The sequence below is a fragment of the Amblyomma americanum genome, chromosome 7, assembly GCF_052857255.1.
Source record: "Amblyomma americanum isolate KBUSLIRL-KWMA chromosome 7, ASM5285725v1, whole genome shotgun sequence".
NCBI lineage: Eukaryota > Metazoa > Arthropoda > Arachnida > Ixodida > Ixodidae > Amblyomma > Amblyomma americanum.
In genome coordinates, this window is record NC_135503.1 from 114,057,528 (window position 1) to 114,085,233 (window position 27,706).

At 45.7% G+C, this 27,706-nt stretch overlaps 1 protein-coding gene across 1 annotated transcript in view; it reads right to left on the reverse strand.

Annotated features, from left to right (window-relative positions):
- Nucleotides 1–1,213: 1,213 nt before the first annotated feature.
- The window catches only part of LOC144099484 (cytochrome P450 3A8-like), a 56,813-nt gene continuing 30,320 nt past the window's right edge, over nt 1,214–27,706 (reverse strand). The window contains exons 2-5 of the mRNA XM_077632821.1: nt 20,251–20,457; nt 17,495–17,684; nt 6,241–6,455; nt 1,214–2,774 (exon numbers count right to left, since the gene is read on the reverse strand). Of these exons, the coding sequence (XP_077488947.1) occupies nt 1,791–2,774; nt 6,241–6,455; nt 17,495–17,684; nt 20,251–20,436 (1,575 nt within the window). The 5' untranslated portion in view covers nt 20,437–20,457 and the 3' untranslated portion in view covers nt 1,214–1,790. The remainder of the gene's footprint in view (nt 2,775–6,240; nt 6,456–17,494; nt 17,685–20,250; nt 20,458–27,706) is intronic.

Sequence of the window (27,706 nt, forward strand, 5' to 3'; positions counted from 1 at the left end):
AGTCTTTATGCAAAAAAAGGGCCACGCCGAGTGGCCGCCTTGTTCAAAAGCTCTTCTCCGAAATCATGATCGAATATTGTTCTTCCATCACTTCCAGCACTAAAGAATGGCAGTATGTATGAAGACAACGAAGGCCTCTACCATTATTCTTCATCTTTTTGCTAGCCCAGCTGGAATCAATAACAGCAGTGCTGTCCATTCAACTGGCCCGAGCACCTCGGCCCACTAAGCCACTATATGAACTTAAAATATTTAGATACATATAAAGGGCGTGGACAAACGAGCACAGACCGCTAGTGATATAGCACACTGTATGAAAGCAGTAAGTTTAATGAGTATGGGTGAGCTTGTTACTCCTCATGAAGTCGCAATCTATAAATACGCGCAAATACAAAAAAATGGTCAAGACTTCAGTTCTGGTTCCTCTAAGGGTAGTGCGCTTCTATGAGCAGATTCTGACTCAGTAAAAAAAAAAGCTCACAGGACGGTTACGACTATGTAACGAGTAATTCAGTGCTAGCTGTTTAGGCGTTTAATTTTGGGGATATTTTTAGGTAGAAAAGATACAGTTATCTTATATTGCGATAGGAATTATATCTTATATTGCACATATTACTGTCAAGTGATGCATCCCTGAACTGGCAGGCGGTTGTTCGAAACACAGCCACATCTAGTCTTATGCCACCGAGGTTGACTGGGACATAAGGTGACATCCACCAACAACCCATTAGGCGGTGGGTGGATGTCATTAACGCACTCACTGGTTACACCGGCAGCGACGACGTCGTACGGCTACGATGTGCAAGCCTCAAACAGGCGGATAACAGCTATCGCTGCAGAAATTCCTGATATTTATATTACGCACTTCTATAATGCAACACACAAAAAGGAAAACACAAGAAAAGCTCAATGATGCTTATGAGATTATTTGTCTTGGCTCCTCTAAGGCATTTAACCAGTTATTTCTCCCTCTTGCCGTTGAAGAATGGAATTCAATGCCTGAATGCATTGTAATTTAACGCTATAATTTGTAATTACGGCAAACGTTTTCATCATAGTTGAAATCCTAATGTGAGTAATTCCTGCCCTCGCGTTTTATTTTTGTTTTAAACGTTTTCTTCACAGCCCTTGTATTTTATATATATATATATATATATATATATATATATATATATATATATATATATATATATATATATATATATATATATATATATATATATATATATTCTTCTGTCACTTGTGTCCTGCCAAGGAACGAATTTTTTACCGTTTTGACCTATTATGTCTAATGTTATTTCGATCTTCCCCCATTATATAATAACCCTCGCAGGGGTCTTTGCGTCCGCACTTTTCTAATTCATTTTAGTTTTCTCACCCCCCCCCCTTTTTTGTTTTTGTTTGTGTGCTCGGTGCATGAGTTTTGTGCCGTCTACTGCCGGGCGCTGCCACTCAAGCCTTCTAAGGCTTTGACAGGCCCACATTTGTATTGGAATGAGAAAAGAAAAAAATTATTATTATTTATTATTAAGGGCTAAGAAATTATGATGATGAATGATTTGCATTCCCCCTTCGATATGATCTGATAAATTAGGAGGTCAGAGAGGGTGACTAGTTGACAGTAAAAATCTGAAGAATGGTTTGATTTAGAGAGGCATATTTTGACTCCTGAAGGAATCTTCCTCCGTCAGCAGTGATTAAAATTGCAATCTAGGGAGTTAACAACTTGGTTCACAGGTCAACGATCGTATCGACCATTTATTTGTGCCTCCTGTCCATATGTCTATACGTCACCCTCTCCCAGGCTCACGAGCCTCAACGTGCAACACTATCTCACGCTGCGGAAACATGTTCATGAGAGGAACCTTGAATTTCATTTTTGTTTGCGTCTCGCCACAAACACTGAACTTGAACTTTTTGAGGAGTTTCGATAGGACAGCCTTGAGTTCGAGCAGCGCGAAGCGCTTGCCGATGCATTCACGGGGTCCTAAGCCGAAGGCGACACCAGAGGCGGCTAGGTGGTCCCTATCCAGACTCTCACTAAATCTGTTCGGATCAAAATTATACGGGTCAGACCATAAGTGAGGATCATGCAGAACGTTCCACGTCGGCAGGACAATGTGTGAGCCACGTGGAATGACGTGTCCGTTTGCCAGGTGCGTATCTTTGGGGCAGATACGCGCCGTGACCAGCACCAGAGGTGGGTACAGGCGCAGACATTCGCGAATAACTGCGTCGAGGCGCTTCAGTTCCTGCAGGTCTTCGTAGGTGATCGCTTCTTTGTTGGGAATGGCAGACATTATCTCTTGATGAAGTCTGCGTTGCTCGTCTGGGTGTTTGGCCAGCTCGTAGAGAACGAAAGCTAGTGTACTTGCAGTGGTCTCGTAGCCAGCCGCCATGAAGAGGAAACAATTGGACACAATGTGCGTATCCCTGATAAAGCTCGCCTTGGACATCGCGCCATTAGGCAGCCATGTTGCAGTCCTATTTTCGGTGCCACTAGCTTCATTGGCGTTTTTCTGGGCTTCGACCATTAGCTGAACGATGTCCGCTACGCCTGGTGCTTGTTTCTTGCGGAGCTCGACTACTCTCTGCACGGACTCGTGGATGCATGTGAATAGCTTTCCGTAACTAAGGAACGGAAAGATGGCAGATATTATCCGGCCAAAGCACGGAATCAGTATGCAGACGTCATTGATTATGTTTCCGGAATTCCACAGTATGTTTCTGATGGTACCGACGAGGAGATCATCTGTGTTTTGTTGGCATCCAGACTGCAAGAGCAAGAAGAATGAGAAATCAATTTACTTCACTTTGATTGCAACAAACAAAACAGAGGCCATTATCTGCAAGGCTGGCGAGGCGTTAAGTTGAAAACGGGAATTCCGCAACCTTCTTATTTGTGAATAACGTCTCATATACGTACAGAATGCTGTCAAACAGCATGGACTACATGCAGACTTGAACCGACTGCTCGTAATACATATAGGATGTGTGAGCAAATGTTGTCGCATGAATGCCAATAGGGTTCTATTATTCCATTGCAGACTTGCCAGAGACTTTGGCGTCAAAGCATGCCAGTGTTCGGAGTAGGCTGTTTCTTTTCTACATCTAGCGCTAGCTGTTCACGCAACTTCCATGGCTTCGCGCTGCCCGCGTTTGCGCCGGGGCATCCGCGATCATGTGGCCACTACGGAATGCGGAAGGAGGAGAAAATTGACACGATTAATGAGGGAGAACACAAATGCGGCGTTAAAGCGGTGGAGCGACAATTAGAGATGGCATGCCAAATAAATCGCGCACCAAAAGTGCCCAACTCGAAGCACACGGTGTAGAGAGTGGTCGATGGGCTCACTGGGCCGAGTACACAACAGTAAGATAAAGACTGGTTAGGTTTGGTTTGGAGGGTTTAACGTCCCTAAGCGAATGAGGCTATGAGGACGCCGTAGTGGATGGCTGCCGATAATTTCGGCCACCTATGGTTTTTAACATGCACTGCCGTCACACAATACACGGACCTCTACCATCTCACCTCCATAGAAACGACAATGCCACGGCTGGTATCGCACCCGCATCTTACGGTTCAGTAGCCAAGCACCATAACCACCGGAAGAAAGGAGCACGCAGGACGGGCGCTACAAGAATACACAGCGGCCATCCCGTGCACTCCAGTTTCTAGTCTTTCGCCCTCTGCGCTGTTTGCCGCTATCATCACCATCAGCTTGACAATGCCCATTGCAGGACAGAGGCTTTTCATATATCTACAATTATTCTAGTCCTGCGTCAGCCGCTGCTACCTTATCCCCGTCAACTTCTTAATCTCGTTATCTCGTCTTCGCAACATTTCCTGCATTACATTGCATGAGGCTGCTTTTTTGTTCCTGCCGAGCAGGATGCTCACCAGCAGTGGAGAGAAGAAAAGGAGCAGGGAAGGAGATCAAATAATTGCTTCTCTTGAATGACGGTGGGAGCATTGTGCAAGAAACTTATGCCACCAAGCAATGCATACGCTTCGCGACCTTAAGCGTACCGGTAGCATGGAAAAATCATGGTGCCACCCCGCGGGGCAGGGTTTGCAAGTAGACGGTGCCCATGCCGGCCGGCAGAGCGGGCGTGCGAGTCTGTCACCTGCTGTTCAGACTTCGTAGCGCCTTCAATAAATGTGGCCAACTTCCTACACAGTGCTAACGTCACATTACTCGATAGCCTGAACCGGTTATTCAGCAGAGAAACCATTTCAGTTTGCGTTGGCGGGTCGAGAATATCGTGATTGGCGGAAGTGGTCAAGAGATGACACTAAGTGCTGTACAATAAAAATGAATAAAACCTGGGAAAATTTGAGATTATGAGCTCGAAACATGACTGAAACGTGATTTTAACGATCAAGAAAGTAAAGTGAATTGTTTTACGCTCTAAGAAAATTCTAATAATTAGCTGGGAATCGACACCCTACCCCTTGGGTTGCGATTCAGACAGGCTAGTCGTAGGCCATTCGCTCTTGGCGCGAATATTTGCACAAAACGAAGTATATTGCAAAACATTGAAGCTCCGGCGAAGGTGCCTTGGTATGTTGTTATAATTAAAGAGCGCCATGTCGGTGTACGTCTCGCTTTTGAAACAGCCGTCAAAGACAAATACGGTGGGCCTCATTCTAACTTCGTTTCAGTTATTCGAAATGTTTTCGGAAAGATTAGAACGTGTTCAATTCGTTTTGAATAATACTGAACATACACTATTTGATTCATTCAAATAATCGGATAGGACGATATTCATATCGCTATTTGAAAGCTCTGAATATTTGCACAGCACCACAAATAACCATTAACGCTGTTGCGTCATGCCCTTAACGCGGATCTTATGTTACCCCTAATTTCTTTTTTATCCGTAAGGCTGAGGATGCATAGAGATATAGAAGTTATACGACCTATCAGCCTACCGTTCATTGCTATCAAAATATCTACCAAGGTAACCACTAATAGTACTGGCGCAGTCTGACGCTTCAATTCGAGAAAGCAACAGGCTAGTATTAAAAAATGGAGTCACAATGCACCATATTCACATCACCAGTGAGGTTGTTATTCCCCCGAAGAGCGAAGGCGCGAAGTTCAAGGCCGAAAGGCCGAAAGCATTGTTCGCCCTCCTCCCTTTCGGTGCAAACAGGAGGGGTAATCGCATCCTCACATCCTTGCACGAAATTTGGTCCTATGCTCGGGAGGGATCACCGAGATATTTCAGGCAAACAAAGAGAAGCGTTGTTGGAGTAACTCCCGCCGATTCCAAGAACAAAGACTATACAAGCAGCAAAGGCGAAGGTATAGACACACTGTCAGAAGCAAGCAGGGTACGTTCAATAATGAAATAAGCACTCTGGAAGAAGAAAATGCAGAAAACAGGACAACCGCAACTATCAAAGAAATTTGTGTACGAAAGCGACTGACCTACTTCCTGTAATATTCATGAATGTACGTGGATAACTGAAATTCAAAGCACGAGCCAAGAAGAATAAAGTATGTGTTCTTTTTAAGCGCCTGAATGACGGCGTTCCTCAATTTCTTCTTGGTGGAGTACATGTGCAAGTGGCAGATTTGACAACTTTTCATTTACTACAACGAAAATCAACATAACACTCCTTCCTGACACGAAGTGAACATTTGCCAACACTGGACGCCAGAAGGCATGCAATCGTTCCTCTCAAGCACCGCTAAACCACGTGACCTCGCTCGCCCCTTTGACTCGGCCCTGACTAAGACTGTTTCCTCTCAGCGCTCTTGTCTCTTGGTGACATCATTAGTCACTTGCCACTGCAACAATGTGACGTAGCTCCTTCCTTCAACTCTGCTTTCACCAGGACCCTTTTTCCTCCCTTGCTGCCCCAAAACTGGCGCAATAGACAATGGAAGCTACTCCCCTTAGAACCTTAGCGCAGAAGCTGTTTAATATTTAACCACATTTACCCACCTTTCCAATAAATTACGCAGACAGCAACGTTGCATTTACTGCAACCATAAACAGATGTCCTTCGTCCAGTTTATCACGTGTAAGCGTTGTCAGAGATATAAGCTAAATAAGGTCTGCATCTAAGCTGTGTAGGGGCCTCTCTGACTGTCCAGGAAGTGTTAATATCTAGAGGGTGCGACGAGAGATTTGCTACACCTTCGATACAAAACAAGCCACGCTGCATCGTGACGAGAAAGCAAACCTTGCTGGCTGTATGTTAATGACATACGTAAGGCGTCACACCTGCCACCCCAGTGCACACTTGGTGATGACGTCCATGGAGAGCCCCTGGCAAAGCTTGGATATATTCACTTCGGCACCTCCTCGTGCCGGCACACGTTCGCTGAGGATCTGCACCGTGGCGTCCGAGCACTGATGAATGACGTCGAGCATCAGCTTCATCTTTGCCGTGGTGAAGCTCGGATTCAGCAAATTCCGCACTGTCTTCCACTCGTCTCCTGCGAAGAAAACAGTAGCCGGGTGCTTTCGCTCTGATAGTCACATCGTGAAAGGGAGAACGCAGGTACACCCAATATCATTATATGCTGACAATGCGACTGCATTCGAAGCTGTTGATGGGTTCGCCGGAAGTAGCTGGCAGGGCCTGTGAGACCCATGTTAGTTTTACCGAGCTCTTCGCGTACACCACCTGAAACCTGCCGTGGTTGGCCGATGGAGGTTTCAAACGGACCAACCCGATCTGATTAAGTCACGTCCCTCCCGCTGATATTGATTTTGCTTCGAAAGCATCATTCCGATGTGTCAACCCCACAAGAGCTTGAGACTTTTATTTGCTTGATGTGTTTGTGGGTTCGTGCCTAGTGAAAGTTATAAATAAAAATAATCAAATAAATATCCACGAGGGGGGGTCGAATCCGCGGTGGCGCAAACAAATCCGCTTCGCAAGCTGCTGCGCGCGAGCAGTATACTCAGTTTAATACGTATTAGGCAACACAGCGGAGCCTACGGAAGTATAGGCGCCCGCCAAAACTTTTGAAGTGAAGAGCTTCACTAGGCTCGTCAACACCGGGCTTCGCGTGAGCCACACTACAGATTTGCCACAGCTGCGCATGCGCGAAACCGAGTGACGTCACGCTGTGCTCAGGTGGCCGCTGCTGCCGCAGCCGTCGTCGCCGCCGCGCGCTGCCTCCGTCGTCAGACCTTTCGCCATGGAAGAAGGAGAAGACCCAGAAGTGGTAGCGTGGGAGTTGGCTTAAAAGCAGCGAAGATATGAAGAGAGAGAGAGAATGAAGGAAACGCAGGGAGGTTAACCAGATGTGAGTCTCCGGTTTGCTACCCTACACTGGGGATGGGGGATAGGGGCTAGAAAGATGACAGAGAGGTAAACGCAAAAAAAAGGAAAAAAAAGGAACATGCACACATGGAGACACACACACACACAAGGCGTTCCAGTTAAAGTCTTTCACACAGCCCGGTAGATTGTAAAAAGCGCAAAAGCGCTTGCACGGCCTTCTTCTGCGACGGTAGGTCCTTGCGATGTTGCAGAATTCCTTTTTCGGATAGCGGTTGGTCGTCCAGTTGGTCAAGTTCGTGGCTAAGGCATGCCGTCTGTGGACTGTACTGCGGGCAGGAGCACAATATATGGCCAATTGATTCTTCATGGCCGCAGTGGTCACAGGTTGGGGTGTCGGACATTCCTATGCGGAAGGCATAGGCTCTAGTAAAGGCAACACCCAACCAAAGTCGATATAAAAGCGTGGCGTCTCTACGGCGAAGCTGTGGTGGCGCTCGAAGAGTTAATGTTGGATCAAGTGAGTGCAGTCGCGTATTTCTTAAATGTGGCTCATTCCATTGCGACTCGGTGCACTGCCGAGCAAGTAGGCGGAGCTTCCGTGCCGCGTCAGTTCTAGAAAGAGGAATTGGGACGTGGCGCTCCTCAGTATGGGCCGAGCGGGCAGCGTGATCCGCCCGTTCATTGCCGATAATCCCGCAGTGACTTGGAAGCCACTGGAACGTTATTTCATGGCCGGCATCACTTATATGGTGTAGCGTCTCTGCAATATGGAAGATTAGTTGTTCGTGCGGTCCGCGTCGTAGAGGTGACAGTAGAGACTGCAGTGCCGGCTTCGAGTCGCAGAATATTGTCCATTTGTGTGGCGGTTCATCACCAATGTGATGAAGGGCAGTTAAGAGCGCTGCGAGCTCTGCTGCCGTCGATGTTGTCGCGTCGGTCGTCTTAAATTTGATTGTTGTAGCTTTCGCTGGAATGACGATTGCCGCCGCGGAGCTGCTTGGAAGAACAGATCCATCAGTGTAAATATGCGTGGAGTCACGGTAGTTCTCGTACAAATGTAGTAGCGTGAGCTGTCTAAGGGTTGGTGATGACAGATCAGCTTTTTTCGAGATACCAGGTATTGCGAGGTTGATTTTTGGCTGAGCGAGGCACCATGGAGGGATCGAAGGTCTCGCAGCCGGAGTGAAACAAGCTGGCAATGATTCTTCATATGCAGTTATCGTTTGGCTGAAGGATGTGTGTGGCCTGTCCGCTGGTAGAGAGGCTAAATGGTGACGAGGATTCCTGGCTAGATGCCTTATATGAGTCCTGAGTACTTCAATTTCAATGTGGGTCTTGACAAGGTGGTCTCTAGCGATTGCTATCGTAGCCACTGTTGAAGCACTCTGAGGCAGGCCTAGACAGATCCGGAGCACTTGACCCTGGTGACTTTGTATTGTGAGTAGATTCATTTTGCCTATGTTGATTATTGCTGGCAAGCTGTATCGTAGAAATCCTAGAAAAAGCACCCTGTACAGTTGTAACATGGCACTAGGCGACATTCCCCAGGTCTTGCCAGCGAAAAACTTGAACAGGTGGCAGATGCCTGTCAACCGTTTTTTCACGTATGATATGTGTGTGCTCCATGACAAGTCCCTGTCGATTATGACACCTAGAAACTTGTACGATCGAACCCATCGTATTATTTGGCCATTTATCATTACACTGTAGTTTGCCATGTGTTTGCGCGTAAATGGCACTAGTGCGCATTTCTCGGAGGAAATTTCCAGACCTCGATTACGGAGGTAGATAACAGTTTGTGTGGCGGCTCTCTGAATTCTCGCTCGCAACTGTAGGCGTTTTACTGCAGATGTCCATATGCAGATGTCATCCGCGTACATTGATAGCCTGACTGTGGTTGGCACGTGCTCAAGGAGAGAAATTAGTGTTAGATTAAATAACACGGGGCAAAGTACACCGCCCTGGGGGACGCCGCGGTAGCTATAGTGAAGAGAAGTATGGCCTTCCTCAGTGCTTACAAAGAAGGATCGCATGGATAGATAGCTCCGTATCCATTGAAACATCCGACCACCCACTCCTACCTCTGCGAGAGCAGAGAGGATGGCAGAGAGGATGGAGACAAGCGGCTAAAACGCAAGTATCACGAGGGGCACGCCTTGCTAAACGGCGGCAAAAGGACGCTGAATTGCGCCGTTTGGCTGCGTCAATTGAGAGTGGCCAGGTGAGCGAAGACTGTACTTCGGGAGACGTCGAGCGGTTTCGAAGAAAGAATGAAAAGGCCAGAGCTAAACGAGCAACCGAAACACCCGAGCAACGAGAGGAGCGTCTCGCTAAACGACGACGACAAGACGCTCAAAAGCGACGCTTAGCCGCGTCTGCAACCAGTGTTAGCAGCCAACAGAGTGAAGACGACGACGACGACGCTATGGAAGAAGAGGTAAAGACTCGCCGCTACACAGACTGCATGTTCAAACTCGGTGATAGTGCCATCGTGACCAAGGTCTTTACGACAGACTTTGTGGACAACCCGTTCGGCCACGTGTGTGACGTTTGTGATAGACTATGGCATTTGCGGGATCTTAGACGATTGTACAAGCTTTCTATACCTAAGACAACACGTTTTGGAAAAGTTAGAAAGGTATACCCAAACTGTAACCCTATGTATCAAACCTTAAGCTAAACCACGAGCATCGCCACGAAGCTTTTCGCTTCGAGATATCCAGGCTTAAAACTTTAGCTAAGCCTCAGCCCAACTTTTACGCCGCCACGTGTCATTCGTTTCTGGTGCGCTAGCTTTGGCAGCGTTATCTGGTATGTATGAAACGGAGTATAGGCTATTGCCGCAGTTTTTTTTATTGCATGAAAATACTGCCGAAAAGAAAAGTCTAAGCACGCTTACGCCACCAAACACCAGGCCACCTTACCCCCAGCATGACCCCTATTGCCACAGCCGAACACGCCTGGTGTTATGTTGTTGTTGTTAGCCTATCAACAAATGGCGCATTCCCACACTGGGGGTAGAAATAAAAATAAACAATAAATAAAGATAACGGAAAAAATACGTAGTAATTGTTGACTCTACCCACACCTTACACTTTGGTCGTTGCGGATTAAAATACGTAAAATACGTAGCAATGCAGCCAACCACAGACGGCCTAACTTCAATATTCCAGAAAGCGAATGATAATCGAGAACACAACAAAAGGAATAAAATGGGTAGATACCATACAAAAGACGAAAATGAAAAATAACAACGGGCAAATACCGTATACTTGCGGGTAGAATACCGTACACTTGCGAGTAGGATACCGTATACATGCCTGATGTTAAATTGCAACACACTCTCACGCTTTGCATTCCGCATCGTCTTCTTCATCAACTAATACTACTATCACACTAATATTCGCGCTTTGAGCTCTGTGCCGGTAGTTGCAGAGATGTGCGCCGCATGCTTTGTCGTGGACAACGTTGTGGTAGAAACAAGGTGCTGTAGCAATACGCGTTGGCGTTGTCAACTATGCTGCAGAAACGCGGCACTGGAGCATAGGCCTCCGGAGTAAATTTGGTAAATTGGCACTGAAGATGAAAAGGTTGAAGACACCTGCAACTGGCTCCCTGGGTCAGTGGAAACCTCAATCGCGCTTTCAAGTAGATGGCGGTGATGTCCAAGTGCAAAAAACTGCTTTCGCACAATATTTCGTGCTTAGCAATGCTAAACCGCCAGCCAACTTTTTTTTTTTTTAGTCAGCGGCGGATGGCGCCGGATTTGTGCTGCGGTGACGGTTCTTTGCTATGGCAAAAAAATTCTCCCGGCACTGTAGATTGTAATGAGCGGTCGCTACGATTACCCCTATCCGTTTTCATCTTTGCACTGTTTATTTCTCGTTGCAAGAAAGGTACAACTGAAATCAATTGAATACAATATTTTTGCATTAGTTTAAAATAAATCCGAAATAAAATACCTATCCGCTTTTCTGAGCACATATTCATGCAATAATTCCATCTTCTGTTGCCAGGATTTGCTGCGCCCATACACAAGTGCGCCCCTTACCCGCAAGTATACGGTATTTGCCCGTTGTTATTTTTCATTTTCGTCTTTTGTATGGTATCTACCCATTTTATTCATTTTTGTTGTGTTCTAGGTTATCATTCACTTTCTGTAATATTGAAGTTAGGTATTCTGCGGTTGCATGCATTGCAACGTATTTTGCGTATTTTAATCCGCATCTACCAAAGTGAAGGTGTGGGTAGAGTCAACAGTTACTACGTATTTTTGTCCGTTATTTTTATTTATTTTATTTTTATTTTATAATTCATTATTTTATGACTAGGTATTTTGTCCGCAACGACCAAATTTGAAGGTGCGTATAGTCAACAAAATTATTCAGATGGCAGTTATCTACGGTACATACTATGGGATGAAACACTACCAGCATTCCATTCATTTACGAAAAGCGCAGTTCGCGGTTTTGCGACAGTGAAAGACACATAGATTGAGACAAGTTTTGGTTTTCCTGTGTTCACTGGGACGCTCCAGATCGATGAGCCAAATTTTCGACGAGCACATATTATTGGGGGCCGTAAAAAATCTCGACTCTTTGTTGCGGTTAATCCAAGAATTGACCTTCGTATTTGAATCTACATTGGTTTTATAAAAATATGTGAGACGTAAAGTAAAATGTGCTGCATGCTGCATACAAGTAGAGAAAATTGGGCTACTAGGATCAGGTACGCAAACTATAACACCTGCTGCGGTCATGTGACCAATGAAAGGCGGTGATTTCGATGGACGAATGAAATGTATTTCGCTGTTGGAGTGATAGGATTCGTTGTGGAAGTCGCCCTAAAAGCACTTGATATTGACCTCGTCATTATCTTCTTACATTAAACCACTGAGGCGGGAACATATCAGCGTGGGGCTGATTCTCCGCCTGTGGAGCAGAGTTCCTTCACCGATCTCAAGGTACCATGGCCAGTCTTTAAATGGAAGTAATTCGTTAGATATGCTAGAATTATAGGTTCGAATCAGTATTTCTGCAGAAAGCGGCGTAAGGCTCCTTTTTACGTGTGTAAAAGAAGTGGTTTAAGAAGATGATGAGGACCTTATACAATGTGCAAGCCACTTTGCTTTTATGAATTCAATTTAAAGCCTAGCGATAGGCCAAGATTGTTCCCTTATTGAGAAAAAAGCCTCAGGGTTGAAAAAAATTAATCGGCTGCCGAAGGAGAGATAAATTATAGATTAGACGTTAATTGACAGCTTCATAGACTCCATCTCCTGACAGTATCAAGCAATGATAGATTCAAAAGCCTAGCGTCTGAATTGTTGTCTGTTTCATCTTTCACTGTTTGCTGACTGCTGATTGTTTCATCTCTGGCTCCGGACTGGTCGCCATTAGAATCTGAACCTGGCAACGTTTAACGCTAGAACCTTATCTAGTGAGGCTAGCCTAGCAGTGCTGTTTGAGGAACTAGCGGGCATTAAGTGGGATGTCATAGGGCTAGTGAAGTTAGGAAGGTAGGTGATGCGTATGCAGTACTAAAGGACGGGTACATACTGTGCTATCGCGGATTAGGGGATGACTTGGTGTGGGAATCTTCATTGATCAGGATATAGATGGCAAAGTAGAGGAGTTCTGCAGTATTAACGAAAGGGTGGCAGCTATTGTAACTAGGCTTAATAAGAGGTACAAGCTGAAGGTGGTGCAGGCCCCCGCGCCTACAACCAGCCATGATGACCAGACTGTTGAAAGCATATGTGAAGACGTGGAATCGGCCATGAACAAAGTAAAAACACAGTACACTGTACAGATGGGCGACTTCAATGCGGAAGTGGGCAAGAAGCAGGCTGGCGACCAGGTGGTAGGCGACTATGCGATAGATTCTAGGAATAGCAGGGGAGAGCTATTAGTAGAGTTCGCAGATAGAAATAAATTACGCATCATGAATACTACATCCGCAAACGAGAGAACAGGAAGTGGACCTGGAAGAGCCCTAATGGTGAGACTAAAAATAAAATTGACTTCATACTATGCGCTAAGCCTGGCATCATTCAGGATATGGCCGTCCTCGGAAAGGTGCGTTGTAGCGACCACAGAATGGTAAGGCCTCGAATTAGCCTAGACATGAAGAGGGAACGGAAGAAGCTAGTGAAGAGGAAGACCATTAACGAGTTAGCCGTAAGAGGAAAGCACAGGAGTTTAGGATAGCGCTGCAAAACAGACATTCGGCTTTAACTGAGGAAGACGATCTTGATGTTCATACAATGCACGATAATCTGACATCAATAATTACGGAATGCGCAGTAGAAGTAGGCGGTAGGACAGTTCGACAGGATACCGGAAAGCTTTCTCAGGTGACGAAAGATCTGATTAAAAAGCGCCAAAGCATGAGAGCGTCTAACCCTACAGACAGAAAATGAACTAACAGAGCTATCAAAGTTAATAAATGAGCGCAAGGTAGCCGACATCATGAAGTTTAATATGAAGAGAATCTAGCATGCTCTAAAGAACGGAGATTACCTAAAAGCGGTGAAGAGGAAACTAGGCATAGGTAAAAACCAGATGTATGCGTTAAGAGACACGGAGGGCAATGTCATAAGCAATATGGATAAGATAGTTAAAGTAGCCAAAGAGTTCTACAGAAACCTATACAGTTACCTGTATAATCGCAACGTTAATGATAGAGATAGTAGCACAGAGCAACGCGTCATCCTGCCAGTAACAAAAGAGGAAACGAAGAAAGCCTTAGGAGCAATGCAAAGGGGAAAATTAAGCAGCTGGTGAGGATCAGGTAACAGCAGATCTGTTGAAAGACGGAGGGGAGATTCTGCTAGAAAAACTAGCCAGCCTGTATATGCAATGACTTATGACCTCGACCGCACCAGAAGCTTGGAAGAACGCATATATAATCTTAATTCATAACAAAGGAGACACCAGAGACTCGAAAAACTACAGACCGAGCAGCTTACTGTCCGTGTCCTGCAACGTATTTACTAAGGTAATCGCTAATAGAGTCAGGGAAACCTTAGACTTTAATCAACCAAATGATCAGGCAGGCTTTCGTAACGAATATTCTACAATAGATGATATTCACACTATCAATCAGATGATAGAGAAATGCGCAGAATATAACCAGCCACAACATATAGCCTTCATTGATTATGAGAAAGCATTTGACTCAGTTGAAACCTCAGCATTCATAGGGGCATTGCGAAATCAAGGTATAGATGAGCCTTATGTCAAAATATTGGAAGATATATATATGAAATTAACTGTACAGCTACCACAGGCTTCCATAAAGTAAGCAATAAAATTCCAATAAAGAAGGGCGTTAGGCAAGGAGACACGATTTCGCCAATGCTATTCACCGCCTGTTTGCAGGAGGTATTCCGAGGCCTCAATAGGGAGCAGTTGGGGATAAGAGTTAATGGAAAATAGCTAAGTAACTTGCGATTCGCTGATGACATTGCCTTGCTAAGACACTCAGGAGGTGAGCTTCAAAGAATGATAAATGAGTTAGAGAGACAGAGCAGGACGGTGGGTCTAAAAATTAACATGCAGAAAACCTAAGTAATGTTCGACAGTCTAGCAAAAGAACAGCAGTTCACAATTGGCAACGAGGTGCTGGAAGTGGCAAAGAGATACGTCTACTTAAGATATGTAGTTGCAGCTGATCCGGGTCATGAGACTCAAATAACTAGAAGGATAAGAATGGAGTGTAGCGCATATGGCCGGTTTTCTCGGGTCATGAATAGCAGGTTACCAATATCCCTCAAGAGAAAACGAGTACAACAGCTGTATCTTACCGGTACTCACCTACGGGGCAGAAACGTGGATGCTAACGAAAAGGGTTCAGTTTAAGTTAAGGACAACCGAGCGAGCCATGGAAAGGAAAATTATAGGGGTAACGTAAAGAGACCGGAAGAGGGCAGAGTGGGTGAAGGAACAAACGCGTGTTATGACATCCTTGTCGCAGTGAAGAGGAAGAAATGGGTTTGGGCAGCGCATGTACCGCGAAGGCAAGATAACCGCTGCCCTTAAAGATAAGGGAGTGGATTCCAAGAGAAGGCAAGCGTAGCAGGAGCCGGCAGAAGGTTAGATGGGCGGATGAGATTAGGAAATTTGCAGGCATAGGGTGGGGCAGCTGGCAGAGGACAGGGTGAATTGGTGAGACATGGGAGAGGCCTTTGCTTTGCAGTGGGTGTAGTCAGGTTGATGATGATGATGATGACGATGACGTGTTTTTATGGAAAGGAATTCTTGAAATCAATGCCTCTCTTTGAATTCAAAGAATAACCGACACCTTTACACACTGCAGAAAGCATTTCTGCATTAAATTTGTTCTGGGAAGAAATTGTGTGCTAATTTGGTGATAGAAATTGTTTGCCACTGCCTTTTCACTGAGCTCATTCACAAGCATGAGTGCTGTTAAAAACTTTAAACTCGAAAAACTCAAATATAACTTTATTTCACTATTGTCAGGTCAGCTAGGGACTGTGTGTGATGATGTGGATTATGGCGCCTCATCCGTACAAGGAAGATGCCGAGGAAGTAAAAGAAGGCTCGTGAGCGTTTGAACGCGGTTCTCGCTCTAGGTATGTGCCATTAAGTTTGAGGTAATCATCATTAGTTCATCAGAGTCAGATTTTGTGTCGCTGTGTCGGGACGCATCTCCTTGAAGCTCTGCGTTCGAGGTCAGTTCGCCAGGTCTGACTGGGCACCTAGGTCCTTACACTGCCGCCCCCCTCCCCCCTCAGCCTACCGCAGAGCACCACAACAGCCTGCCGCCATGGTCTGCTAGCAGCCGACGACCGCTAACTCCCGAAGCCTCGCTGCCAGCCAACCAGCACTCTCCGGCTCCACTACACCTCGCACGGCTGCAGGCGCAGCAACCGATGCGCGCCTTCCCAGCAGCCGCAGCACCCTTGACAAGTCCAGTCGCCGCAGCGAACGACCGTATGCACCGCTCAACGCCAACATCGCTGGGCTGAGATGTAGGACGCTTGTTTCGCATGATGTTGCTCGTTTCCATGTCGCTTGCGTCTACATCCTCATTTCTAATACACTTGTGCTGTGTGTGTACATGCTCTTTTGCGTACGTAGCTCCCTGGCGGACCTAGTCTCAAGCAGTCTATCACGCTGCGAACACCACTAGTTGTGCCTGCTGCACAGCCGCAAACATCATTCGGTATTTCCAAATAAAATTATCAAACTTTATGTTAATAATCGAACGAGTAATGCCGAAATGCAGAAACTTTTTGCAGAGAAAAATAATCGCTAATACTGGAGGAGCCTGAATTATTTGCTCGGTCGTTTTTTGAAGGTAAAGGAGGGGACGGCTGACGTGACTAGAAATCTGATCTAGACGTGGACGGATAGCATCGCAAGAACAGCCGACATTCTGAATGTTTTTGACAAAATCTACTGTGCCAAGAGATAACATTAAAAAGACAACTTTTCCCTCGCATCGCGACGTCTCCTAAATACCTACGCGGCTTGGGTTCATTTTTCTCTAAATACGCTTAACCTCACTAAATGACGGGAACGTGGCGGTTGCTACTCAGCTCATTCTCGTGTCTTTAGCACGTGCTGACTTTCTTCTGACATTCTGTCTTATCGAAGACTTTTCTCCAAGCCGATCGGGGCTACCGTAGTTCTTCTGAGACGAAAAGAGGGAAGCCCCTTTTGGTCCTTTGTACTTACCCAGCGGTCTGCATTTGTTTGGGGAGAAATATGGTGCCTAATTTTGAAAAAGAAGGAAGTGAACAAGTTTGAAGAGAGACCTTTAGTCTGCTTAGCCAACTTTTGCACCAAAAGACGGCGAAGGCAAGCCCTCTTGTGGAAACGTTGGCTAAGGGGACTGAAGGTCTCTCCTCAACCCCTGTTGACTTTAATTTGAGCTCACTGAATAACAAAGCACGCGCCACTAGCAAGCTCGTGCTAACACTCTCGGGGGAAAAAGTGGCCACTGCTGGCACGGGCCGTGGTTAATTGGAGAGATATAGGGGAGGCATCTGTCCTGCATTGGACATGGTCAGGTTGATAACGATGACGCTGAACTGTTACTTAGTCAGTTTTGATGGAAAAAGTTGTTATAATGTGGAACACTGCCCAGAAGGGCGCTGCAAGCGTAACGAACCGGTTAGCGATCGTGCGAATGCCCCGATGTGCTAAAAAGAGGGCATTTCAAGAACACCTTTATTACTTTATTTAGATCTTCTCAAAGACTTCAGAAGCATACCTTTAAGGCCGATGAGGCTGTTGACTACAACTTCGATATCCGTAACCATGGGTGGCCGGTCAACGAACTCGTGGGCCCTCTTGACGAAGCACTCCTTGATCGCAGCCATGTCACCAATGACCACTTTGGCAACCTCTCCTTCGTAGAAACCGTACACTTTGCCGTACTTCTGCGCCCACGTTTCCATAACCTGTACCAAGGCAATGATTAGGAATAGTAGAAATATTAATTTCATCATACTGGGTAATGAAATGCAAAGCGTTTATATGCAGGGATCATCAGTAGAGAGAAACTGTAGGTCTTTATAAGCAAATGGCAAACCCTTATAGGCAAAGCTTCCTTCAAGCGTTCATTCCATATTTTATTGGTTCACATTTCCAAAAAAAAACGTTGTTATTTTTATGGCGGCTGCAAATCATCATTTCGAACGTCCCTGCTAATTTGTGCGCAGTTTTCACTACGCCTCCACGAAATTCGTTCAGATTATATTTCGGCTTCCGCAAATATCTTTACTCTCGGCTAGTTGCGGTACTTATTAAATTTCATGTTTCAACCTCGGCATCCGATTCGCTTCAGACACTTAAGCTGTGCGCGGAGAGGCGCCTGAATGCATCAGATTTGGCAGTCAGCAAGAAGCTACTTTGGAATAGAGATGTATGGGTTCATTAGCGGTTATGTAAACGGTACGGCAGCTTACCGTGAAACCGTCCGGCTGCCCAGTACAGGAGGCGACAATCATGACTTTATTATTGCGCCCTCTTCAAGCTGTGATCGCTATAATGTGACCATTAAATACCGACAGAGCGGTCACTTGGAACTCAGAACTTATTCTAGCGTGCAATAACAACTAAAAAAAGCAGCAGCTGAAAGCATAAAACGAAATGGCGGTCTGTCTGAAATAGGAGCCCTGGAGCAGACCGACAAGCTCCTCCTTAATTTGTACTGATAAAAACTCACAGAGGAAGTCCCTCAAGAATGATCAATATATGTGAGACACAAGTATTAACAGACAAAGATGTAAATATGGTCCGCTGTTTAAATAAGACAGGTAACCAATAGCGGGGATTTTGGAGAGGCCTATATTGACCACTGGTTAAACCAGCGATATCTGAAAACAAGACTGGGAAGAAGAAAATACCCTAAGTGTCTTCGACGATGGCGGCGATATTGGTACAGAAAGCTTGCAATCGTATACAAAGAGCACCTGCACCCCAAACATTAGGAAATGCTAGGATCTATAGGAAAGGTTATGCCAGATACCTGGGAAATTCTAGATTAATTGGATTACTGCCAATTGCCTGAGTAAAGCAAGGCTGCTGAAGCCTCTCAACGTAGACCTTTCTGTTCAGGGCACAAACTAGTTGTCAGAAACATGCTTTTCAACAGATAAAATTAATATTATGTTGAAAATATGTAAAGAAAAAAACGGAAATTAAGACAATTGGCCAAATTAGGCACCATTCCAGTTAAAAAATCTTAGCTTGCGGCTGTGCGGTGGCATGGGTGGCTGCGTCACCGCGGACGCTTCCTATGCTCTAGCTGCAGCGCAGCCCTCCTAGCATCCACTCAAGCCAAACAGCTATTCTATCCGCAGAGGTGTCGCTTACATGTTCAGCCAGGAGCCGACCTGACGTCCGTGCACATCGCAACGGCTTGCACTGGCCGCCGAGAACGTGACGGCGGCCCAGCAGCGCTGCTGCCTGAATACCCTCACACGCTGCCTCACACACAACAGCCGCAGCGATCGCACGCCACATCCCAAGAGCAACAGTTCGCTCATGCACAGTTGCGCTGAACCCGCATTCATGTAGATGGCCGGGAAAAAGCGTGCGCGCGCAATTTAAACGGCTAAAAGGTTCTAAGGACGATTACGATATGCAATAATGCGAAATTTGAGTGCAGCTCTGTAGGTGTTTTGATTCTGCGATATATTAAGATAAATAATTTGAGAGATAAGTGTATATAAGCACGGTTACAAAAGCACTCCAAGTCGTATTCGGCCTGCTCGGCGACAAGTGGTGTGTTGGCATGGAACTGCACGCCGTAGATCGCCAAGGAGGGTAACACGACGCCCGCCAATGGTGGCATGTGAAGAGCTGCGCTCATATTTCGCATTACCAAGTATCGTAATCGTCTGTCAGTTTTTTGTGCCGTGTCTTTTCTCATGACCTCACTTCGTTAGATGCCGCTTGCACCGTTCACTTCTCTGCCCGAGAGTTGCGGTTGGTTTTCTTCTTCAACAGCGCCTATTATAAAGGAATGACACACTATGAAAGTTGCCACAGAAAGCTTACCAGATTAGAGTTGACCTAAAATATGGCGTTCTGGCACAAACCGTAGTAGAATGCATCTTAAATGCATCTAATCACCAACTAGACCGCCTCTCTCTATTATACTTGGCACAAAGAGGTTCCATCAAGTGCGTAATTGCACATACATGCTTGTACAATTACTTACTGGTCAGCCAGAGTAAGTACTTGTTCTAGAGCCCGACGAATATATCTCGTAAAGCTTGATATTTCTTTTTCCTTCCTAAAAATATATAGAGTCGCTTCAAGCTTGCAGCTTTAAATCTAAATATTGACCGTATCAGTGAAGCAGAGAAGACCAGCTGGTTATTTGAGGTCGTTTTTTGTGGCTTCAGATATATTGGTGTGCGTATATGAACAAAATGTCGATTGAATTTCCTTGGCTAAGCATCAGTATTGATCAATTTCTGTAATTCTCATTCGGGTTTGCCCTCACGGATTGGATACCTTGAGTCGGTCCTTCTTCAGTTCCATGTAGTTGCCGAAGAAGAGGCTGGGCGGAGGCCCAGGAATACCGTACCTCTTGAGGAGGCCCTGCTTATGGCGCCTCCTGGCAGCCCACGTGACAAACGCCGCCAGGGCGACCACCGCCGCAAAGAGGAAGACCTCCAGTAGAATAACGCTCGTCGTCATCGTCGACTGCTGGTGCCCTACCTGCGCCCAAGAACCTGGAACAAATTTAATTTTAGATGCACGCATCAGTTCAAAATCATTCGTAAAACATCTCTCTAAAGTGGCTGCATATGTTTCCCTTCCCATAAGGTTGGCCTCAACATCCATTAGCTGGGATACTGTCCAGTGACCTCTGAGCTGAATAAAATGAGAGAGAGAGAGAGGGGCGTAATTTTCAAACCACCCGCTTGGAGCTACCTGTAAGTTTGGAAGATCACAGAAACACCACATCTTCAGTAATTTTTTGAGCAGAGTGGTTACAGGTCTTCTTAAGTGCGAAAAACGTGACCCCACACTCAGTGACAGAAGCGTAGCAAAAATTGGCTTCGACGGCCTTTCTTTTTGCATACACACCGTTAATTCGTCTTCTAGATAAACTGCAGCTATGTTCACGGGGTAGCGAAAGAAGCAAAAATCGTTTGTCCAGACCTTGAACCTCATAAACCTTATGGAAGCAAAGGGAGCCGCGTCGCATGCCTTTATCTTCGACCTAGCTTGTACTAAAAAGTAAGTCATGGATGTTTCTGAAGGTACAGCCCTCCCTACAGAGGAAAGAAGTGTAGCAGAAACCTTTGTTACTTACGCCATGAACGAAAAACAACCGAATGGAGATGACTCATTACTGCTCTTGAGGATGAACTCGTTTGTCGCAATTATTACTGCGTCTAATGGAAGGTGAGACACCTGAGATTCACCGCTACTACGCGCAAAATCCTCCTTAACAATGCAACAGCGCGCGTTCTAAAGCTTCTGCTAATACGGCAGAGCCGCCTCCGGGAATCCAAGCGCTTACTATTTCATTGCGAAGATGTGGCTTCGAAGTGACATTATAAGCATAGTAAGTGAGTAACTCGCTCAGACCGCTTGTGCTTTGATCGGACCAATTATGGGCTACGCCTGTGCAGCTTCGGTCATTCGAGCCGAGACCCATTGTACTGTACTGGAGCGCGTTCAGAGTCGTGCAGCGTGGTTTGTGAATAAAAAAATTGTTTTTTTTTTCAGTACTCTTAGCACCTGTATAAATCAGATGCTGAAAGTGAGCTCCGTAGAGGAGCGTCAAGTGCAAGTTATGTTAGCATTTCGTTATCGCATCTATTTCGATAAAACTTCTTGCGATCACATCTGAAAAAGGCGTGAGATAAATTTCACACTGATATTTCGAACCGCTCTTTCTTTCCACAATGTCATCAGTGAAAGAATGCCCTGCCTCATTGTGTTGTCGAATTCCGGTCCGATAGTAGTCTTCCGGGCACTGTTGTCGGTCTTGTGACGTGCATGGGTGTTTCTGTGGTGCTGCTTGCTTACCCTTATTTTCTCTCTCTCATTTTTACACTTGTTTTTGTTTACAAAATGTTAACGTAGATGGGTGCGTAGTTTGTGCCGCTGGTTGTTTTCTTTCCCTTTCTTTTCTCTGCCATTCACACACTTTTTATCTTGTACGAATGTTTAGCTAATGTTGTTGGTATTTGTACGACATATATGTGTACCCCTAATGCAATTCTGTATTCACAACGATGCAGGAATCGTACACGAACATGTTCGTGAACTGAAATACTGAAACGCTGACTACCAGCAGCAGACAAAGACTGCCTCGTAATTAGACCGTAAGGGCAGGTTTTCTTCACATATTTTTTAAATGCTGTAATGGCAGAGTATTATTCCATTTTTATGAATTTTGCATACTTCTCACTCCAGAATTCTTTCTCGGCCTTGATTAAGGTATGCTTGCTACCTTAAAAAGTTAACTTGCGAGGTACAAGCACTGCCATCCCGCCATGCCATCACCGACTGACGGAGTGCATTTTTCTCCTCCTGACGTCATGCCCAACAAATCTGCACAAAAGCATTTTTAAATTGAAAACCGTTTATGAGCGCAGTGTTATCATATATTGTAAGATTTTACTTTAACCAGTAAATAAGGTTAAAGTGAAAGGCCGACGCCCGTGCGATTCAACCCATGAGCGCGTTCTGAAGAGCTGCGCTCTAAGACAATCTTCCCTTCGGTTTCAACTGTGTACCATAGATCATCGCACGTCGTGTTGTGAAGTCCCACTGTTGTTAGAATATGTTTATTTATGCCCCACATGTTTTCTATAATATTCATGTTCGCGCCCTGCGGCGACCAGTCTATGGCAATAATGAATAGTTCTAGGCGACATTTGGCACCTCGAGATGTGAGTACGGGCGACACGTCCTGCTGTAGAATGAAGTAGCCGTCATTGATAAAACAGTTGAGCACAGGAGGCAGGAGCGCCTGTTCTGCGTTGTTCTTTAGGAGTGTGCATAATCTCGGCTCTGTGTTCTGTGTAAAGGTCCAAGATACACTTTTTATTGATATTTCTGCGTTCACTGGCTCTTGCTGGACATATCGGGGGTCATACCTACAATAGATGGAAACAAAGGGTCAATCTTTGTTTCATCATACAGAAATTTCCAGCACAACCTGACTCTTAAATCAATGATAACGAAAAAACCCCATACTGGTGAAATGCTGGAAACGAAACTGGGAGAAAATAAGCATATATTCATGATATTAAAAACGAACCCCGTAAGGTCTGTTCTATACAATTAGCACTTTTGGTTTCACGGGGTGCATAATGTGGACTCGTCAGTAAAGACGAAATTTCGCCAACCATCTGCTGTCCAGTGAATATGATCTGTACCAGCCTTTCTCCTTTCCAAGAATGTAGGAAAGACGCGGCCTTTAGGCAGTATTCCAGATCTTCAGGTCTTCTTCGACAAGCCGCTGTCTTAAAACATTTTTGCTGACCTCGAGGCTAACCTTATCTCTAATATTGCCTGCTGTCATGAAGGTGATGGTCTCGGTCTCGAGAACTAACGCTTTAGGTGTCGCCTTCCGAGCACTGTTCCTTGATGCATCCCACATGCACCCTTGTTTTCTAAGCGCACAAATTATTGTTTGCTGTAGCCAGCGAAAACCCAGTGCACTCGCGATCTGTCTCTGGGCTGCGCCGCTCAGTGACATGCGTATTAGTGCTTCCCTACTTTTCTTTGACACCCGAAGAGGCACTCTTTACTCTACTCGAAGCACGATCTCGACAGAGTGGATGGAAGGCTTTCTTATATGTTGTGAAGTCAGATAGCGGCGACATTTAATCGCATCATCTGACCAATCACTTGGCACTTCTTATTCTATATAAATGAAAGCGGTAGCTCTTTGCCTTCTGTAATACATCTATTGTTTCAGCCGTTTCCTCGTTAAGTCTATGCTAATTCGAGACCTTTAATCCTATGGTCTCTACACCTCACCTTGTCGAGCACCTCTATATCTTGCACGATGAAACGATGCCCGCAGAATCTAAAGTACATTCCATTTCTAGTCTCACCAATCGGGCTTTTTCATGTCCACTTCCGGTTCTCCAATTTTTCGGAAGAAGGTATTCATGATCCGTCAATTGGATCCGTCTGCGAACTCTGCTATAATGCCCCTCAGCCATTCCTTGAACCTATGCCATAGTTTCCCCTGCCTGGTTTCCAACCGGATTCTTGCCTACCTTGGCAATGAAGTGGTGCATCAGCGCAGTGTACTGTGTTTTTGCTATAGTCATTGCTGATTCTGCGTCCTCATAGAAGCGCTCGACTATCTAATCGTCATGTAGGCACGTATACATTTACCACCTTCAATTATTAGTTCTAATTGATCTAAGTTGCGATAACTTCCCTCATCTGTGTAACAGGTGGTAATACTGTGCAACATGATACGCTATTACTCTCTAAGAGTGGAATACTATAAAATTCTTCTATTTTGCTAGCTATGTCCTCATTGCTCAGGGATCCCACACTCAGTTCTCGCCTCACTGCTAGACCACGCTAGCATAGTGCGTGTTAGCCTATAAAGCTCAGTATATGTTTCGTCTCTCCTCCCAGCCTCACTAAGCCCTGTGCTATCATATCTAATAACCGTTAGACTTCTAATAGCACTGCTAAGCTAGCCTCTCTACATATGTTTCTAGCGTTAAACGTTGTCAGGTTAGCTTTTTCATGGGGGAACGTCCGGAGCAAGAGATTTTTAGCACCCTCCGCTGCGTCAGCTTGGTCGGCTGCTCCGCAGCTTGCCGACATTGACGACCAGTGGTTACTTGGTGCGCTCATATAGGAAGTGGTGGCCATATACTACACCTTGCGATACCGGATACTCTGTTCCAGTTGCGATATTAGAATATAGGCGCCTCAATCAGTCGTTAGGTGACCTGTACGCCCTATACGACACTGCAACCTCAACTTTATTTTTTTCCCAATCGTTTGAGTGACGGCGTTGACCTATGCGACAGATACGTAGTTATGGTCGTGATGTTTCGGCTGACTGTAAACTGAGATGTAGAAGTCATGTTTTGTTATCCGCACACTTGTCTAGAGTGCTCGAATGGCGCGCCGGGCAAGACACTTTTGTCATTAAAAGCGACCTCGAGCATGAAATAAGACTTGGTCAAACATTCACATTATCATGCGTCGTGGTTAACTACTCAACCTTAAAAGCTGCATCGGTCCGGCCAGGCGCAAGGAATTTTCATAAATCAACAACAGAGCCCGCCGTTCGAACGCTCTGCATACGTGTGCGAACAACTGTACGAAATATGTAGTCGCGATAGGAATTTACAGGATGGATTCCATTGCGTTCACTGAGAACTGCATTATGATTCAATAATCCTACAAACCGGGCTTTCAACATTTTTTTTTAGAATGCAGCGTCTTATTGAACTTTGCTGATCGGTCACCCGTGCTTGAAATATGAACCTGATAACGAAAGAGAAAAAATATAAACCCACTACCAGTAGCATTTGAAAGATTCAGTTCCTTAAGTCTTCACAAGCCTAATTGGGAGAATGAAACAATGCAGGAATTTCCCAAATTTCCACAAAGAAAAATTGCCCATGAGGAGATCTCTCAGTCCAAGCTAGGGAATACTCCTTTCCGGCATGGTAAATCCCCTATATAAATGGGCATAAAGAGGTTTGTCTAGAAAAAGCGCGAAACGTGTGTTTTGTAAACATTTACAATGCGCCGGCAAATAATAGTCAGTTTACACGCTTGAGATATCGAACGAAGGCTTTCAAAACCAACAGGCGGGTTTTAGGATTGGATGCTAGCAAATGAAACATATTCACTTAAACGGCAGAGAAATGTTCAGAATATAAGCAGTTCCGTGCACAGTTTTAAAAGATGCGGGGAAAAAATTTATTGCAAGCTACCTCGCTTGGAGAGTAGATGTAAGCAAAGAATGTACTGCAGCTAGAAAGGTGCAGCGTGTCTGGGGTGGTTAAATGCAAATGGAAGTAGTAGACTTGTATTGCCTAAGTCCATTGGCTGCTCAACTTACCCCTCCTTTCTCCACATTTTTCTTAAACTCACCTTCGCGAATGGTCCTCCTCCTGGCTGCTGTCGTGAGTGTAGAGCCCTCTCCATGAACTGTTTTTGAAGCGTAAAGCTTCCCTTCGCCAGCTTTTCTAGCCATCAGCGGGGCCGCAAGTTAGACCTTGAAAATAGCTAGAGGTCAAATCATGAGCATAACTGGTGGTAGTCAGGTTCGACACATGACGTCAGCTACAGCAGTGACACCAGCGGCTGTTGCACCAACTATCTCGAGTTTTACCTTTGATCTTTGACCTTGACCTTTGACCTTGACCTTCTGTCAAGAAGGAAAGCGTCTGCCGGCCTCGCATGCACAGGTCATGAAAGTGGCTTCTGCATAAAACACCGGTGCACTTTGATGCGTTCTGCGAAACGCAAGGTGTGATCGATGCGACGCCTCCAGTGAAGAGCGGCAGATTGGTGTGGTTTTTTTTTTATTGGGGGGAAAGGAAATGACTCAGTATCTCTCCCATATATTGTTGGTCACCTGAACCATGCCGCAAGTGAACGGATAAAGGAGGGAATGAAAGAAGAAAGGAATAAAGGGGTGCCGCAGTGGAGGGCTCCGGAATAATTTCGACAACCTGGGGATCTTTAACGTGCACTGACATCGCACAGCACACGGACGCCTTAGCATTTTGCCTCCATAAAAACGCAGCCGCCGCGGACGGGTTGGAACCAGGGAACTCCGGATCAGTAGCCGAGCGCTCTAACCACTGAGCCACCGCGGCGGGTGCGGCAGATATGCGCCCGTCACCGCGCTGAGGATAGAAGGAAAGGAGGTATCCCAGGTGTGTTGCTTACTCCTTCCGTGACGTCACACACCTTAACCGAACGGAGCGGTAAAGGGTCTGCTGGAATCGCAAGCGCAGGTCATGAAAGTGGCTTCTGCATAAAACGCCGGTGCACTCTGATGCGTTCAGCGAAACTCTAGTTGTGATCTATGCGACGCCTACCGTTTAGAGTGGCGGATTTGCGCTCCGTCACCGCGCTGAGGGGAGAAGGAAAGGAGGCGTCTCAGGTGTGTTGCTTACTCCCTCCGTGACGTCACACACCTTAACCGACCGGAGCGCTAAAACGTCTGCTGGAATCGCACGCGCAGGGCATCAGTGGGTTCTGCATAAAACACCGGTGCACTTCGATGCGTTCAGCCTAACGCTAGGTGTGTTGGATGCGAAACCTGCCGTGGAGACCGCCAGTCACTGGACCACAAACGTTGCCAGGCAGATGCAGCTTTTCGCTTTCGTCCAGGGTTAACAAGAGCTAAACCACTAGCAATTTTTTCTTAGTGGATAGCGCATTGGGCTTCACTCGCCGCATTTAAGGTTTTACGTGGAGCGGTTGTTTTTCTTTTTCACTGCTGGCCAGAGTGCTCAGCGTCTCTCGCTGCCTACGCTGCTTTTCCTGGCATATTACTTTCCCGCTCTTCAGTGAACTTGGCGAATGCTTGCTTCGCAGAGAGGACAGATCAGAGTTTAGCGCGCGAAGATTTGGTTAAGCCTACTGCTTGAGACTGCCCTTCAGGCAAATGTGGTAATAAATACATTTTTACAATTATTGCAGCCTCCCTGCAATATAAAAATTAACTTCCTGAAATTGTAATATCCACTGTATTTATAAAAACTACAATTCCGTCGATTCTGCAGCACGACGTGTTGGAAGCTGGAGCAGCTGCAACTTAAGCACTTTTACAGAAGACATTTCTTCGAAACCTTTTACAGTTGAAGTATCATCCAGAACAAGCTGCATCAATCAGTTCGCGGTGAAGACGGCATAATGACACGGTAGAGTGAATTTCAGCACCCGACAACTAAAGTTATTGACGTATTCTGCAATAACATTAACCGTTCCGTACTGTGTG